The 19,464-nt window shown below is 36.1% G+C and overlaps 1 protein-coding gene across 1 annotated transcript in view; it reads right to left on the bottom strand.

Annotated features, from left to right (window-relative positions):
- Positions 1 to 2,981: 2,981 nt before the first annotated feature.
- Positions 2,982 to 19,464, bottom strand: part of LOC140338024 (mitogen-activated protein kinase 14) — a 26,387-nt gene continuing 9,904 nt past the window's right edge. The window contains exons 5-10 of the mRNA XM_072422024.1: positions 18,178 to 18,292; positions 17,669 to 17,740; positions 16,672 to 16,751; positions 10,413 to 10,491; positions 9,211 to 9,384; positions 2,982 to 6,790 (exon numbers count right to left, since the gene is read on the bottom strand). Of these exons, the coding sequence (XP_072278125.1) occupies positions 6,723 to 6,790; positions 9,211 to 9,384; positions 10,413 to 10,491; positions 16,672 to 16,751; positions 17,669 to 17,740; positions 18,178 to 18,292 (588 nt within the window). The 3' untranslated portion in view covers positions 2,982 to 6,722. The remainder of the gene's footprint in view (positions 6,791 to 9,210; positions 9,385 to 10,412; positions 10,492 to 16,671; positions 16,752 to 17,668; positions 17,741 to 18,177; positions 18,293 to 19,464) is intronic.

The following is a 19,464-nucleotide window of genomic DNA, read 5'->3' on the forward strand; positions in this document are numbered from 1 at the left end:
AAAAATGAAGGATGAATTTATTTAAAACATATTCATAGCAAAGAGATCAGATCTGAGCATGTAGGCCCCTTAAAGGATATCTCTGGGTTGGTAACTGGGGATAAAGACAAGACAGTTTTTTTTAGCTCTGTGTACACAAAGGAAAATGGCAGTGCTCAAGTCCATTGCAATGTCACTGCCTTAAATGAGTTACATTGACTAAAAATTGATATGATTGAGAAACAGTTGGGCAAAATTAAGGTTGACAAAGCACCAGGACCTGATGGATTATATCCACATGTCCTCATAGAGCTGAGCATGGTTATTTCAAAGCCAATATTTCTGATTTTTAGTGACTATTTAGTAACTTGCATGGTACCGATGAATTGGCATAACACCAATGTGGTTCCCATCTTGGCAAAGTCGTTACCAGGTAACTACAGACTGGTTAGTTTAACGTCCAAAGTTGGAAAGGTCCTAGAGAGTTTGATAATGAACCACTTAGAGAAGTTTCTGCTGGAAAATAATATTATAAGTGATAGTCAGCATGGCTTCAAGAAAGACCAAAGTTGTCAAACAAATCTACTCCCTTTTTTTGACGAAGTTAACAGGTAGACAGTGGAATAACAGCTCATAGCGATACTTGGACTTCGCTAAAGCATTTGACACCGTACCCCGCAGACGGGTAATATGCAAGTTAGGGTCAATAGGTTTAGAGAACTGGCTTAAAGATCGCATCCAGAGAGTTGTAATAAATGATTCATACTCTGAATGGTCTAAGGGTATTAGCGGTGTACCCTAGGGTTCAATGTTGGGACGCCATGTAATGGAATTAGGTCCATACAGGATGTCTATAATCTACAAGCAGACATGGATGTTTGATTGGCAGCCAAGTGGCAAATGGCATTTAATATAGCAAAATGTAAAGTTATGGACTTGGGGGCCATGCTTCATACTGTCTAGGGGGAATACATTTGGGAAATCAGAAATGGAAAAGGATCTGGGGGTTCTGGTAGATCAGACTTAACAGCATGCAATGTCAAGCTGCAATATCCAAAGCTAGTAAAGTACTTTCTTGTATTAAAAGAGGAATAGACTGCAGAGATGGAGACATATGCCTGCCCCTGTACAAAGCATTGGTCAGACCACATCTGGATTATGCAGGCCAGGTTTGGGCACCAGTTCACAAAAAGGACATTGTGGAATTGGAGAGTGCAGAGAGGGGCAACTAAACTATTAATATTATTACACAGTATTTATATAGCACCATCATATTACGCAGCGCTATACAAAGTCCCTAATCATGACACTAACTGTCCCTCAAAGGGGCTCACAATCTAATGTCCCTACCATAGTCATATGCCAATAATGCAGCAAAAGGTCTTTTTTTTGGGGGGGGAAGGGGGGCAAATAACCTAACTGCATATTTTTAGGATGTGGGTGGAAACCGGAGTACCCAGAGGAAACCCACACAGACACGGGGAGAACCTGCAAACTCCATGCAGAAAGTGCCCTGGCCAGTATTTGAACCTGGGACTTAGTAGTGCTGCAAAGGCAAGAGTGCAAACCACTGTACCACCATGCTGCCCATACTAATAAAAGGAATGGAGGAGCTCAGCTATGAGGAGAGATTAGTTGAACTGAATCTATTCTCCCTTGAAAAAGAGACGTTTAAGGGGGAATATGATCACCCTGTATAAATATATAAACATATAGAGAACTGGCTTCCCAATTTTTCACTTTGAGATCATTACACAGAACAAGAAGGCACTCTTTTCGTCTGAAGAAGTTTAAGCTCTGGATAAGGAAGGGATTCTTCACTGTAAGGTCTGTGAAAATGTGGAATCAGCTCCCTCGGGAAGTAGTTTCAACAACCACTATAGATTGCTTTAGGAAAAAGCTGGATGCTTTATACCCACATAAATGGGCAGTAAGGATTTAAAGTAAAAATAACAGTGACTGTTGATCCAGGGAACATCCGATTGCCTCAGGGAATCAGGAAGGTATTTTTTTTCCCTGTTGAAGCAAATTGTGTCTTTTTTTCAACCTAACATACTATGTAACTATGTAAGAAGGCAGCAACATTTTGCAAGGAAGGAGGCATTATAAATTTCTTTGCCCTAAACTTGTTCCGGTGAAAAGAATTTTCCAAGACTCAGGGGATGTAATCAGGCTACATGCTATGTAACAAAAATAGTACATATAAGATTGTATATTGACAAAGAATTCTGTGGGTCACTGTAATAGCCAGGAACGGAAATAGTCTTCAAGACTTAATTTTACAACCAGGTTTAAATATAAAATAATACACATATAATCTGACAGTGGGTTTTAAAGTAGTGTTCTTCTTTAGGTGGAATCCCCTCCCACTCCATGGTTTTCCTCAACCAGTGCACCAGCCTTGGTTTTTTCCCTCTCTTTAAAAAGTTGGTCATTTCATACCATTATATAGTTATAGTTACAGCTATACATACAACTGCATAGTCCTCACTCGCTCACTCACGTGTAATATTGCCATTCAATACTACTGACATTCTTTATAAAATACCTTATGCTCTATAGGTAGAAAAAACAGCTACCTAATGAAGTCTCAAAAACCGGTTAAACTTATTAACCTAAAGCTGCATTGCTTAGACCAAACAAAACTGCAAATCTCACATGGCCATTAAAAAAAAAAATGTAATTCTACTATATACATTTTAGTTCTCCTATTTAATATATTTTCTTCAAGCTAAATTTTGAATCATTAATTTGAGCCTGGCATCCCTCGAAATACATGTACATTTACAGGGAATATAACCCTAGCCAGAAAATGTGTAGCATTTAGAGGCAACTAGTCTAACTATGGAAATAGCACCGCCTACTGTATGTAAGAACTGAAGAATCAATATTCCCCCGGTTATCAATATGTTTTTCTTTTCAAAGAAAAATGAAGTAAGGAAACTTTTTGGGTATATAAAGAAGGTTTGAAAAAAATGTATATGTAAATACACAATAACAAATTCCAGATTTTAAAAATAAGATTTATTTGACCAGTGCTTATGTATGGCAAATCCATCACAGAGGAAACCAAGAAAATAGCAAAATGTATGTGAACATTTGTGTAGCTCCATGTTTCTTCTGTATAAGTGCAGCAGTTCTGTTCAATGTAAACATCTTAATCCCACTTTACAACAAGGACACCCAAGATTTGTGAAAATGATGGTATCTGCACACAAATGGCATACCTGCAGTTTTGCTCTGACATGTCTTTACCTTGCCCATGCAAAACACACAGGTATGTCGCTTGTTATTTAGGAAACAATGAAGGAAAACATCAGTTCAGCAAGACAAAACTTTCTTTCAAAGGCAAAGCATCAGTACCATACAGATTACCAAGTTAAAATTAAAATACAAAATGCCCCTTTCACTAAAAATGATTTAGGAAATATTGACAAACATCTGTAGAATCATACACAAATTTAATGCTAGATATATGAATTTACATTTGCTAAATATCTTCATACTGATAAACGATGCCATAGATTCACCCAATGATACCAAAAATAATACAATGCATAGAAAAACGTCATCAATGTAATTAGAATGACAGGAACAATAGTTTTAAACACTTAAGTCATGTAGAATTGCTTTAAGAATTCACAAAAAATTTCTAAACACTCATTTTGAACGTGTACAGTGCCTTACATACAAGTATTTAACCTCTTGGCCTTTTCTAAATTTAATGGTCTCACCCTGGAAATAAAATGTTTATCATGATTTTTTGTCTTTACTTAAGTCCATATTGATGAAGCAGAAAACAATTAATTGCTCTCTGAACTATTTTTAAAAAAAAAATGCAAGTCTTGGCTGCAAGTATTTAAGCACAGGTTACAAACGTGATGAAAAGTCTACTGTGGGTTATTAATTTTGTACGGTACTGCATATTATATGTTTTTCAGCTTTAATCTTTTATGGAATACTTGGTAGCTAATTATATAGATATATACCCATGTTTGACATTATAATGATTTCACACAGATATAAATACTGCATGTTGCGTTTAAGTAACAATTCATGTTTTATCTGAATTTCCTATAACACCATTGGTGTTGTACCAGGATATAATTACAGTCAAATGTATTAATGTTTAGAACCCATAATCTCTAGAGTTCCACCTTGTAATAAAGTGATCCAGAAAGAACTTACAGAGTGAGCATGAATGTTGGTGAACAAGCCAGCTGTTAGGTCTGTAAAGCCACAGTAACCCATTTGCTTGAATATATTATAGAAGACCTTTAAAAAAGGGTCATTTGGGGGTTACCTCTAGAAGCACATAGTAGCTTTTAGTGTTCAACATCTATGTTAAGACTACACAACATCAGACCTCCATATTTGCTGTTCTCACACACTTTACAACAAAACAATGCTACTAAAACTTACTAAGCAAAATAAATGTGAGGAGCTGAGCTTTGCAGCTCTGATCCTAACACATTTTAGTGCTTTTTATTTAATGGTTTAATTATCTAGTAAGTATACAGCCATGTGAAGGTCATCTTTGTCTGGTCCTGAAAAGAAAAAAAAAAAAAACCCTGGCATAGTTCTCTTTCATATTTAAAAACCGCTTGCCTTGCAATTTGGTTAAACATATTCAGCATGTTCTTATTTTTACATACACATATAAGATTAAGGATAATACACATGGGAACACTTTAAAGCAACAGCATAGTTAGGCTTACACAGAATAAATGGATAATCCAGATGACAAATACAAACCTGGAGCTTCGCTTAACTGCTCTCTTTCAATAGTGTCAAAACATGGACAAACACCAATTAAAGCCTTAAAAATAACTATATCCTTGGTGTACCACCAGCCTAAGGGGCTTGGATGTGTTCATACATAGCAGACTGTGGAGAGGAGAAAAGAGAGCTGCTTGGGTTTTGGAGAGTAGCAGTTCTTCTTTTTCATCATTTGGCTGATAAACAAAAAAAGGTTTGGAGCCCCAGGACACAAAGTTTGGTCTGCAGACCAGTAACCATTAGCATGTGCACCAAAAAATGGTATGCACCAAGAATGCTTGCAGATGCTTGGGGGGTGCCAATCCCCAGCAGCATACATATCCTGGAGAAATGTCACAGAAGAGCTCAAGTAAATTAAGCTCAAGGGGTTAGTGGTCCTTTATGTATAGCAAGGATAGAGGCCTACAACACAAAATTGGGTTAAAAATGCTTCCCACAGGCACTTATTACTTTTTTTTTATTTATTTATTTATTAAACTACTGCCATGTTTATGAATTGAATAAAAATATTTGGCTGCAATTGAAAAGGAAAATGACAGCTAATAACTGCCAATTTTGCAACTGACTTTAGCATTTGGTATATTAAACCAGCATATAGAAGTTTCATGAAGAAATAGGGTGTAACTGATAAACACACAAAAAAAAAATTCTATCATATAGAGATAACTTCAAAAGAATGAAACAGTAAACAACTTTATATGAATAATACCATTTAACAGTACTATTATATAGTAAACATAAATATATCTATAAACTTTCAATGATATAGTCTTTTAAGTTTTACAAAAAAATTATATTTGAATCTGGAGCATAATGTATTTTACATTTTATTTCCCTGTATCCACTGACTTTTTCAGAAGCCTAGAGTTTTTGAGGATTTAAAACCACTTTAGACACAAAAGTTCAGGTTAGCTCCAGTAAAGGACAGAATACTGTGGAAACATCAAACTAAAAACATTTTGTTACTAAGATGCTGCTAAGCTATGTGCACAAGAGTATCTCATAGCAGACAGTTGGCTGTCATTTCTCCTGTTCCTATTACTAATAAAAAGGTTACATCTGATTGCTACTGGTTACTGTAGCATTGTATTTTTAGGACTGCATATAAAATAGCCTAATACTGTCACAGCCGAGTACCCAAGAATGTTGCCAATTTACCTAATAAAACAGCCTAATAGTGTCACAACTGAGTACACAAGAATTGCTTTGCCCTGTTTGCAAGCAGCCGATGTGGGGAAAAACAAAAAACACAGAAGGTGGCACTTAACATTAGTGTTGTTGTCCAATCTCTGGCCTGGTAAAGGCAGTGGGCAATTCATAGACCTGACTGATTGACTCCCAAATACTGCATCAATTTGTCAATTACTACCTTACAAAGAACATTATTATTTATAGAACTGTATATTCCATTACAATTTTTTGTAGGCCAAACATTTCAAAAGAGAGGAGTTTTGTTAAAATGGCTTTGTATTTACAAATTAAGCACTGACGAAACAATGTTATTTCCCAAACATTTCAAAAATAAATTTCTTCTAGTGAAACATCCAAGTCTTAACAACTAATAAACCATTGCTCACAAATACACGCATCTGGTATATATCCTATATCTGGTTCATTTTATCCCTCTTTCAAATCACAAATATTAAGACATAAGGAGCACTGAACAAAACTGTTTAACAGGTATTTCCAAAATAGTCTGTGGCACAGGTCATACTGCAGGAGATGGAGTATTATACTTGTGAAAGGTAAGAGGCAGCTGGAGGGGTAGGGGAACATGCAACAACAGTTAAGATTCCATATAAATAACTCTCCCCAGTAAAGAAAAAAGATATATAGAGATGTATGTATGCAAGTCACTCAGATCCACAGTCTGATAGGCACTTTTATGACAGCTGGAGGTGGAAAACAGACCCCCTCCACCAACGTCTTCACAGCGGCAAAAACACCTTTGGAACAGCTTTTTTTCAAGACTCCATTTCATCAGGGTCCAGTGGCGGAGGAACAAAGCAAAGTACTTCATCATAGGTTAAACCTGGATGTGAAAACAAAAGGGTACGGATAAGTGTAGAATTACTAATCATCAGGAACTTCTTTTTGGGCCGTTTTTATGGCACCCACTAGTAGACTGACACCTCTCAACTTCAGAAAATAAAGCAGAAGCAATTCAATACCCCACCCCAAGACTCACAAGATTGATCAGACATGATGCCATCATATGCTATAGTGAAATCTGCAAGCCAAGAGTCTATGATTTCTGAAAGAAGCCTTCTGCCTGCATGTAAGCACTATAGCTAAGACAGTGCTCATATTATCAGGTACACTCCAAGACTTCTATTTAATATTGGGAAGAGCATGTGAATGTATGAAGGTGGAGCAACAATGCCACAACACAGGACATCATGCAGGAAACATTGATCTAATGATTGTGGAAAGAAAGCTGTTTATGTTGACACAAAAAAATAAATTCTAAAATGATCTGCTGCATAAGATAACATTAGGTGTTAAAATGTTAAAAAATTATTGCTTTAAAAAAAAAATGTTTTCTTTGTTTCTTGAGATACAGCTGCATGATTGATGAAGGCTACCTGATATAACTATTGATTGCTGACTCACAGTGCAAGTCTTTCCACTTACAGCCCTATTGATAGTGTCAAAAGTTTAATAAAAAAACAAAAAAAAAAACAAAATCAAAAGAAAATTAATCTTGTGTGCTTGTTGGTGTTTTTTTTTCCAGCTGTCTGTGCCCTATCAGGGAGTTTTTTCTTTACTTCCTGCGGAACAAACTTAGGCAAGAAAAAAAGCCTCAATTTGAGGGTAAATGCTTTTAGACAATTCTCACCAGAGCAGGTGTTTCCATTGATAGAATTTTGCAAACTCAAGAGAAAGATATATTCTGATATACAAGGGCAACTACAAGAAAAACTGAATCATGTGTCATCAAGACATATGATTAAATTATATGAAGTAGATTAAATGATATGAACATCATTTAATCTACCTTACATACATACACCACACCACACAGGATCACGTATGTTGTCCAGGAGCAGTTTGCCAATCCTGATCTACCTGCTAGGACTGCCACTACGGTATGGCAAAATTCCGAGATAGATTCTTTTTCTAGGCACCAAAATATATAAAGATAATTGTTTGCCATATGTGAGCCCATAAGTTCAGGTCACCATGTACATGCTATATACTGGAATATAATAATTTTATTAAAGATGATGACCTTTGCCTGTGTCTTATCTATTGCATCTTATCTGTTAAGAGGCTTATTTTGTTAAAGAACCCCAATATGTCTGCATGGGATCATGATGCAAATGATGACTGATCACAGAGTGCTCCAAGCAGGAAATGATCCCCAGACAGACTAAATAAGCTGTGCTAGAAAAAAAATGTTTTGCTATAAAGTAAGCCTTACGGTCTTAAAAATACCAACTACTGGTCAAAAGTTTGTACTTGTAATAGATCACTGTCCACATCTATGGCTTACACCTTGAAAGATAAAATGCAAGAGTAACCAAGTGCTATTTAATTTACTAATAAAGCATAAACCAGGAAAATATTTCTAGTAATGCTTGATATGCCGTTTCTTTTCCCATTTTCTTCTTTTTCTCTAGCATTAAGTGTTATCCATAGATTATTCCACAGAAATGACATGCACTGAAGTGAATCCACTGTCACACTAGATCAGTTTCCCTGCCAAGGCACTGCAGTGTTTTGACAGCTGAATTATTAGACTTCTAAGATTCACTTCAAAAAATGAAAAGCTGGACACAAAAAATAAATAAATAATACACATACAAAAACCCATTATAATATCAAAATAAATGTGAAGCCTGTTATAATAAAGCTATGCTCAATGGCAATGCTATTCAAACTCAAAGCTAAGTCTCACTATTCTCACCCAAGTTGCGGATACTTAATAGAGATGTTAGCAACTAACTTTTTTATGAGTAGACCTGTTCATACACACTGTAATCAGCAAACAGCATTTACTGAATTAGAAAGTTCTTTTTGGAAAGTCAGGTCCACCTATTTCTTCTTCTGCTTCATTTAAAAATATGGTCTATGTCCAAGGACATAAATAATTAAAAACAATCCCATTTTTAGCTTGGCAGATGCATCCAGTATGGCTACGAAATCTTTACGGATCAGATCAACATGTTGGATTTCAAGCATTCTTCATGACTGTACTGTTCCTATTGTGAGTTACTTCCCCCACCTCCTAGATTGTAAGCTCTTCGGGGCAGGGTCCTCTCCTCCTGTGTCACTGTTTGTATTCATCTGCACTCTAAACCTTATTTTACAGCTCTCCTAAACAGATCTACTCACAAATTTGCTGCAGAGGGATGTCAAATCTGGGCAGTCTTTGAAATACATTGCAGACTGTATTCCTAAAATTCCTAAGAAAGGCTACAGATTTAAAAAGTTATTTTGTAAACTTACTCTTCCATTCTTCTATGTCAAGCTCCCGACTTTCAAAGCTTTGGTCATATGGCTCAGCTATAGGTTCATCATCTGGGTCGTGGTACTGAGCAAAATATGGATGAGCTAAAGCTTCTGCTGCAGTAATCCTCTTGTCTGTATCTAAAACAAGCATCTTCTCCAAAAGGTCTACAGCTGAGGTAACAGGATTGGAAGAAAATGGGAAGAAAAAGAAAAATCTGTCATTCCTCGTAGTCAAAAGCATTATTAGATATAGAATAAAAAAAAAGGCAAAATCAATACCATTCGTCACTTTAAAAGAAAAAAAATTGAAATAAGCAATTGACAATAAAAAGTCACATAAAAATAACCACTTAAACCTTATGACAGTGCATGAATACGGTTACCTCATCAGCCACCACACCAGTCTAGTGTAGGTGACCTTGTTTCTTTTTGCAGACAAGAAAAAGAGTAATGTTGCCTACATCTTTTGCCACACATGCACAGCTCAGTGTTCAAAATAATTGCTCTGCCCATGATTTGAAAATACATTATTCTGTGTCAAGGAAAGGAGGTTTTAGGTATGTTTTTTATTTTTTTAAATAAAACAGATATTTAAAAAAAGGAGATATGATTTTTTTTCTGTGCCATTTACATATTCATTTTCTATGGTTTTAGTAACTTTTTGTGGAAGAACCATTAGCTCTTAGTAACAATAACAAGTCTAACACTAAGTCTAGAATCTGAAATAACACCTCACAGAATTTGAGGAGGTTAAAGTGATTAAGTGATTAAAGTGTTGCTAAAGCGGAGTTCAAGAAAAAAAATAAAATATATAAAAAGTAAAAATATATTTTTGTTTACCGTATTGCATGTAGTAAATTTCAGTCATTTTTTCTGTTGCACACATCTACCACATTGCAGTCAGGTAAGCAACATTTTCTGATTTAGCAAAGTAGCTTCCCTGTATTACTTCTCTATTAGCAACTTCCTCTGTTCCTCTCTGTTATATCAGCAGGTAGGTAACTTTGTTAGCCACAGAGCACAAAAAGGGTCATTAAATAGATAAATTGTGCACTGCTAATAAATCTCACATTATAGCTAGAACGTCAATTGCTTGTCTGTTTAACAAATATATCAGAAAAGGTAACAATTACTCAAAAAGCAAAGCACATTTCAGTTGGTAATAAAGGACATAAAAGCTAATAAATGGGTTTAAAAACCTTGAGGGTTGGCTCCAAGGAAGACATCTTCAAAATTCATTTTCGGCATGTATGACAGTGACTGGATATAGTTCCGTGCCTACCAATGGCAGATAGAGAAAAGGATCAATTAAAGATTGCACCACGGGTGAAGATATACACATACAATTAGTTTAAAAACTTAGAAAGTTCTGATACTTTGCTTCTTTTGCCTCCGCTTCAGTACATTTTTGTGAAAAGCCATTACAAAAGTATTGCAACCACAGCAAGAAAGCATGCATTGTAAGTGGATTAATAGATGATTGTAAAAACCAGATTATAGTTTAGAAAGTATCATCAAAGTAAACTTTTTTGTTTTTTATAACCTTAAATTTTGCATAACCGAGTCATGAGCAGGGGTTTAAATTAAGCTATGTACACATTTCAGATAATTCTCGCCTTAAGAAGAACAGTTGTGCTCTGCTATTTGCATGTCCCCCGTTGTGGCTAATCAATCTACTAATGAATATTTGATTGGAAATGACCATTGAGCACTTCTAAGGAGGACTGGACTGCTAGCAGAGTGCCACTAGCTTGTCTTCTCCCACCCCAATGTAAGAACAGACGGACGAATGAGTGCTGTTCACACAAAGTCGTACTGCTCAATCAAGTTGGGAGAATGAGTGAGCGGCATCATGCTGTGCTAGTCTATAGGAGGAGTGATTTTTTCCTAAAACAAACAGGACTGTTTATCTTGGGCAACTACTCTCTGACGTGTGTACATATATTCACAGTCTTCGCTGGGTGGGTGACTGCAATGCCAATGGGAATTTTAGGTGTATGCGATTTCTAAACAGTTAGGGGCATATTTAGTAGGAATGTAGCAGTTCTGTGGTATGCAGTGGTAGTGTAAACATGTGTTCCAAGCTTTAAAAAAAAAAAAAAAAAAAAAAAAAACTTGCCTTTAGGGCAGATTTGCTATAGTCCATGTTTCTGAATTAGAACTACAGTGGATTATTCTATCCAAGACAAAACCAAATTTGAATGGCCTACTCACTATATAACAATGAGAAGGTTCTTTTCAGTGGGATAAAGGTATACGTATTAGCACTACTATGGGCTTGTTTGCTAACCCTGGGTAATAAATATTAAAGAAACACAAGAGAGGAGGGTTTTTGAAGCAAACGTGAAGATATATTAAAAATTATTTCAAGTGATACAAACAATAATGTCAATGTTTTTTAAACCGAATGACTGGACAATATATCAGTCAATCTGTAACTTGGCCCTATAGGGGGCACTAGACATGAGACTTCTAACCGGAATATATATCGTATAACAAAAATAAATTGTGTCGCATACGTATGTCGATGACCCGACTTGTTTTGCTTCCCTTGGGTTTCTTCAGGCGTATTGAAAGTATAGCAAAGTTACACATATTAATTTAACAGTATCTAGGTGCATAAATACATGGCAAGAGTACAAAGCATAAAGTACATACAGAAATAATAAACAATGAAATAACTTCTTTCGTATATAAAAATGGGCAATAGCAAGACTGAATCAAAATAATGGTAACGAATAATTCAAACAATGGTATACATTATTTCTCTCCAACGGTATGTGAGAATCATAATGATGTTCAATTGACATTGTAGAACTGTGATATAGTAATACTTATTAATATTTTATATCAATATTTTGGAAATAATAAATGGGGTAAAAACTTACAGATTCCTTGGTAGAGAAAGCTTATGTACTTTTAAAGACATGCGTAAGAGGCTTGAGTCAATTTTTATGGAGGGGAAATCTCAATCATTCAAGTAAAGTATATGGGGAGTTCATCCAATGGGATGGCCTGTAGTAGGATAAGTGTATATCATAAGTAAATCATAATCGTCAATATTGATGCACAGTTGATTAATGTGAGATTATAATGATATAGTGGAAAATAGTTCGCTTTCAATGGATGAAGTGCCCATATATTTTACTTGTATGATTGGGATTTCCCCTCCATAAAAGTCATCTCAAGCTCCTGCCTCTCACATATGTCCTTAAAAGTACATAAGCTTTCTCTAACAAGGAATCTAAGTTTTGACCCCATTTATTATTTCCAAAATATTGATTAAAAATCATTATTAAGTATTACTATATCACAGTTCTACAATGTCAATTGAACATCGTTATGATTCTCACATACCTTTAGAGAGAAATAATGTATACCATTGTTTAAATTAGTCGTTACTAGTGTTGATGTTTGAATTCGGGTTGTCCCTATATTCGACTTGAATATGGCTGTTCGAATTCGGGTAGACCTGAACCGAATTTTGCTGCATTCGACAGCAAAAATTCGGGAGGAAAAAAAAAAAAAATTTTTTTTTTTAAATTTTGCTCTGCTCCCTGAGTTGCTGAGAAATCCTGATGATGCCTTTGCTGTCATCAGGGTTTCCCTTTCCTCAGGGAGCAGAGCAATCAGCGGAGCTTTACTATGCTGACAGCTCTGCTCCCCTGATCCTGGAGGCAATACGAGGGCAATAGAGGTTGAATGGAGATACTATCTCCATTCATACATCTACTGCTCTGTGATTAGCTGAGGAAAGGGGAACCCTGATGATGCTTGAGCTGTCATCAGGATTTCCTATTTCTCAGCCAATCACAGAGCACTAGGGATGAATGGGCACAAGTCTCCCCATTTATCTCTAGTGCTGAATGGCTGAGAGATATAAAACCTCAGCCAGAGCACTAGGGGTGAATGGAGCGGCTTGTCCTCATTTAACCCCTAGTGCCCTGCAATCCCTCACTGTCAGGAGCATTTCCAGGTTCATTGCAACCCTGGAAATACTCCTGTCATTGGGATAACCTGTAAAAAGTTAAATTACACAAACACACATTAATAAAATAATTTTAAATTAAAGCCTTGTCCTATTTTTTACTTATATTTTAACCCTTTCAGGGAATGAGTAAGAGGATTTATGTACCCCTGTACTCATTCCCCAGGGTGGGGCGGTGGAGATCTGGGAGTCTCCTTATTAAAGGGGGCTTCCAGATTCCAAAGACCTGCTAAAAATGTTTATAAAAGCCCCCATTGTTTTCAATGAAAGCTTTCATTAAAGCTTAAAAACGCTTTAAAAAGCCTCCATTGAGTTCAATGGAAGCGTTTTCCTGGGTTTATCCAGCGCCAAAAAACGTGCCTGAAGGAAACATCCTGGTGTAGATTAGCCCATGGGAATGCAGTCCGTGTAGACTAAAGCTGCATACACACGTCCAATAATTATCGTTAGAAACGACTGATGAACAACGGATTGGCCAAAAAAAAAGGGACCAAGAACGCCGACGAATGAGGATTGTCGTTGGAAATGAACGACCGCCACGGTGGATCTGATTGGCCGACGATCTTTCACTATCTATCGCGTACGGTCGTTCAGTGATTGTGCATGTTTCTGCGGTACACTTTCTCCTTTACACGTCCCTCCCTGCATCGTTCAAACGATTGTATCTAGCGTGTGGACACTGTTGGTGGATTATATTTGAACTATCATATTGTTACAGCATGTGCAGAATTGTGCACAAGATTGTTCAAGTATAATCGTGCATAATCGTTGATCGGTCGTAATCGTTCATTTTCTAACAATAATTATTGGAAGTGTGTACCTAGCTTTAGCCTAAAATTTGATTTGACAGGTGCTCTTTAATCTTCATGTGAAGTCCAGGGGTATGTAATAGTGTTATGTATATTTTTATAATGTATCTTTTATGTATCCTTTTACAATGTATCTTTTTATGTATCCTTTTATGTATCGTTTTACATCTGTTTGGAGGCTGTAGATACACAGTGCTGAAACAAACCCAAATTTTTCTCCCATTGACTTTAATGGTGTTTGAATTCGACGTTCGACCACCTGAATTTTTTTGCTATATTCGGCCGAATAGCTGCCGAATCGAATAGTGAGCTATTCGACCAACACTAGTCGTTACCATTATTTTGATTCATTGTCTTGCCATTGCTCATTTTGATATATACGAAAGAAGCTATTTCAATGTTTATTATTTCTATATGTACTTTGTACTCACACCGTGTATTTATTACGCACCTAGATACTGTCAAATTAATACGCGTAACTTTGCTATACGTTCAATACCCCTGAAGAAGCCCAAGGTGGGCGAAATGCAGCGGGTCATCGACATACATATGTGACACGATTTATTTTTGTTATACATTATATATTGCAGTTAGAAGTCCCATGTCTAGTGCCCTCATGGGGCCAAGTTACAGATTGACTGATATATTGTCCAGTCATTCGGTTTATGAAACCACCATTGACATGATTTGTTTGTATCACTTGAAATAATTTTCAATATATCTTCACGTTTGCTTCAAAAACCCTCCTCTCTCTATTACTACTCACTATTCAATCGTGAAAGCCAGTTGGTGCTTGGTCGCAGTGGATTATTCCACACCAATTGCATGAATAGGCATATTTACTCCTCCTTACTTCTAGTCGCAGTATTTGAAGTTAGCCAACTATTTCCCTGTACTAGATTCTCCTCAGAATGTTTTGATTTTTTTTATTCACAGCCTAGACACTGAACGCACTTAGTTTTTAGCTATACATTTTGTAGCAAACATAGGCACCTCACCTCATGGCTGGGCATCCTGTTAATGAGATAAAAGGGAGGTGTTCCAGTCAGACGCATGATCTGCTGCAGCTGATTAATATCTTAGGAGCCTCGTCAAGGGCTTTATAAGTAGAACATTCTGCCCTGTCAGTAACTGGGAATATTACCTTAGGGCAATATCACACATTACCCTTTATAACAAACCTTTAGCACAGCATTCTTCATGTTCTTGGAAAAGGCTGTGCTATGAAAACAAATTGATTATCCAGTTTTATTATTGTAAACACCCAACTTTCAGGACTAGGTGTAAACATATTTCAAAAACATTCATGCCAATATAAGTAAATCTTTCCAAACAGTTATATCAATAATTCAGTTAACAGAAAGTTCATTATCCATGCATATTTTTCAAAATAATCATGCTGAAAGGAGGAAGAAGATCATCCACACTCTCTTTATAATAAACCACACATTCAAAAGGCACAGACATGCAGACCAGGAAACACAGCAAAATACTTAAAGGGTGTGATCATGAAACCAAGTTAGGATATTCTGAAATTCTAAAATATTTCCCCTGATTAATAAAAAGGTAAGTTGATGGATTTAATAGTTTATAAGTCCTACACTTCTAAAACATCCTTTTCTCATCAAATACACCTGTGCTGTTTGCTATTCGACAGACAGGCACTTCCTAAATCCACATTTTGGGTGAAAGCCCTGGGTCACTACTTTTTTTTTACTCTTTGCTCAATGCATATATAAGAGAATATGCATGCATTTTATTCTCTGTCCCTATAAGCTACTTATATTGAGGAATTTAGACCAAGTCCAAAAGCCTGCCTTCTTGCCAGGCAAGAGAGATACAAAGTACAGGACAAACATTCACTGCTTATCTTTAGGTCACCTAGCATCTATTTCAGTATTGCAAGTATAGAGTCAGCAATTTCTCTATTTTAGCAATATTTTTAGTTAGGTGCAAGGTGGTGTTTGCCATTCCATACTTTTCCAAAACACCAAAATCTAATCCACTTGTGAATTTAGCCACACATTTTGTACTCTAAACCCAGACAATCAATACATGCCTCTTTTTCAACAAAAAAAGCTGTCTGTGCAAAGAAAATCAGCAGACACTGATACTGATGTAACTTTTGTTTAACTTATCTGAAAAGTTAAAAAGGATTCCGTCTTTGTGTAGGAATACTGGTTTCAGATTTGTACTTTTAAAATTACAGGGTACATTAACAGAACCTTGGATTAATCAGCTTTACAAATACACCGTTTTATGATTGATACCCTTTAAGCTTCAGTGTGAAAATGGCAAGGATGAAGGGAAAGGGGGGTGGTGGACATGCAAATATGTATTCATTTTAGTAATTTCATTAGGAGGGGTGCTCATTATTTTAACACACTTTAGAAAAATGATTAGGATGTTTGTTTAGTGTTAGGCCAAGGATAATACATAAACATTTATGTGCCACCTTGATTTCTGAACAAGGTTCTAATTTTTAGAAATCATTAAAGAATCATACAAGAAGAATTATTAGGTAATCGTGCAAGAGCTATTCATGTAAGAAATCAGAAACTCTTGAAATATTAAAGTTCATCATGGAAGCTCAGGGTGCAGAGAATGTTTAGAAATATCTGGGACACATTATCATCTCTGTGACACAAACATAAGACTCACAGCCTCCGAGGAGATTTTCTGCAGTAACTCAGGCTCAGGGGTTCCAACCAGTCTCAAAATGAGCTTCAACTGATCAATATCTATAGGTGGACTATGAAGGAAAATGTGTGACAAATGTCGCAATTGCCACAAACCAGACAACGGTAGGGATGAGCTTTCCCCTTCATACAGGACTACTTTAGAAAGACAGAAAAGGGTTTGGAAAGGGTTACACAGACATTACTGAAGATGGAAAATGAGGACAGGATGGTTTACACCAAAGCAGGAATAGCAACAACATATAATACAAGGAATACTCATCGCTCATGCACCAAACACAGATAATAAGAGTCAAACATACAAAACATAACAAAACTGCCAACTAGTCAAACAATAAGAACATTACAAATACACATATCAATGTATAGTAAAAACATGAATATGTTGGCAACATTTTTCTTACCTCAAAACCTGAAATTCACAACATTATTTGTTAAAAAGTAGGCAAGTGCAATCAAATATTCATTTAAAAGAAAAAAAAAAAAAAAAAAGAAAGGAACAAAACTACCCAACAAAATGTGACCAATGTGATTCCTGAAACTGAGGAACTCGTAAACTGAGCAACTTACAAAACAATGTTTAGGACTAATTTGGCACTATTGTTTATAATGTACTTCTAATCCTAAAGATAGCTAGCAGATGGGACCAAAAAGGGAGCCTTAGGGTGCAGCAATGCCTGACCGGTCATAAGAAAATATAAAAAACATTTTTTCACGCTACATATTCTATCTGTCAAAAGACACAATTCAGGTACCTGATCTTGTATATATGGATTTTTTTAAAGCAAAGTTTAGATACCAAAATCAGAAGTGTAACTCCAAGTATTCATTTTTTTAATACAGGAAGTAACCATTAGTGCAAATTGATAAGAGTTTCTTCATAAAGAAAGCAGTCAAATGAGTGCCCTAAACCAAGACCACTCTACAACGAAGTGTAAGGTTTGTGATTGAAAGGATACGGTCTGTGCCTGGAAACAGAGTCCGACCTGTTAGGAGTTCAGCCATAATACATCCAACCGACCAGATATCCACTAAAAGACATTTTTAAAAGGTGTAAAAAATATTGCAGAAAATTATGACTATATAAGCTTAACTATCATCATACCTTTCAAATGTATTTTTCTCCAATTCTTTTGACTGAGCTTTTTTTGTGCCTACTAATTTAAAACGGGCTACATAAAAGGAAAGCACGGGAGGGGCTAAATACAACTGAAGGAGGGATAACAGAAAACTCTCTAATGTATAGAAAAGTATAATGTATCATGACAATTATTCATCCATCATAATAAAGGTTTAAAGTAAACTATAAAAATTAACGCAGCTAAACATCTAAACAGCTTTAATATTTCAAACTAATTTAACCTATTCTTGTGTCTTTTTAGTAAAAACAGACTTTTTCACAAATTGACATTTTTGCTGCATACAAGAAGTGTCAATCATACATTAAAATAAAAAGAACATGGTTTACCTGTCATGTTATAATGCATCCAATTTAGCATGATTTCTGGAGCTCTGTACCACCTTGTTGCCACATACCCAGTCATCTCTTCATCTGTATGCCGTGCCAACCCAAAATCAAGAATCTAATAAATACAAAAAACGTTTACCATAAGAGATTCTGAACTTCCCTTTTACTGTCTTCTGCAGAAAAAAACAAAATACAATGACAGATCCAAATAGAATGCACAAATGAATGATGTTGACCTTTTATGATGGAAATGATTCCCATCCTAGTGCCAACCCCGAATATATTTTTAGAAAGCTAAAACATAGATTTGTTGATCAGTAGACAACTTCCAAGTGGAATGGTAACTAGGTAGATGTGGGATGTTTATACACAAGTAGGACTAAATATTGTAACTTAAGATGCCTTTTAATTCTCCAATGGTAACATTTTAATTACAGATGGATCTTCATGTCGTCATATTTTTAAACCTCCACATTAAGGCTCATGGGGACTAGAGAAAGTATTATTATGAAGTTTGGAGAAAATACTCATCAGTTTCCATGCCTGTTTCTGTCCCAATAAGTAAAGAACTCCTTACTGATAAAAAAAAAAAAAAAAAAAAAAAAAAAACACTGCAGACAACTTTACAAACTAAGGAGCTACACCTCAATTCTTGAGCAAATGGGAAAGAAACTTTGGGAAACAGATATTTTTGCTGTTCCCAATAAAAATCCTGCAACTGGGTAGTTGTCTCTAGCAACATTTTATTATTTAACCACCTAAGCGGTAATCCCAAATGTGGATTTTAGTTGCAAAAAGTGGTATTCCCGAGTCATACTCAGGGTTACTTTAACCTAAAAAAAAAAAAAAAATTAATATATATATACATATACACACATATACACATACACACACACACACACACCGTATTTTCCGGCGTATTTTTACTTTAACCACCCAACCGATAACCCCGACCTTGGTTCGACCTTGGCTTGAAAAAAGTTACATCGATAAGCCTGAACTTTTCTCCCTACTTAATTTCCCCTCACTTACCGGGCCCTGCTGCGATGATCCAGCGTCGATCGAGAAAAAAAAAAAATAAAAATACTCACCTTCTCCCTGCAGCTCCTACGGACACGTCTTCCGTCTTCTTGCTTCAGCCGGCGAGTGCAGTGACGATCACCGGGATTTCCCGGTGACGTCGCTGCATGCGTCGGTGCGGGAGGGCAGCGGGGCGGGAAATTCAAAATTTTGTATTGAGTTCCTTTGCATTGAACTCAATACAAAAAAGCTGTATTGAGTCCAATA

Source organism: Pyxicephalus adspersus, chromosome 1 (genome assembly GCF_032062135.1).
Source record: "Pyxicephalus adspersus chromosome 1, UCB_Pads_2.0, whole genome shotgun sequence".
Classification (NCBI taxonomy): domain Eukaryota; kingdom Metazoa; phylum Chordata; class Amphibia; order Anura; family Pyxicephalidae; genus Pyxicephalus; species Pyxicephalus adspersus.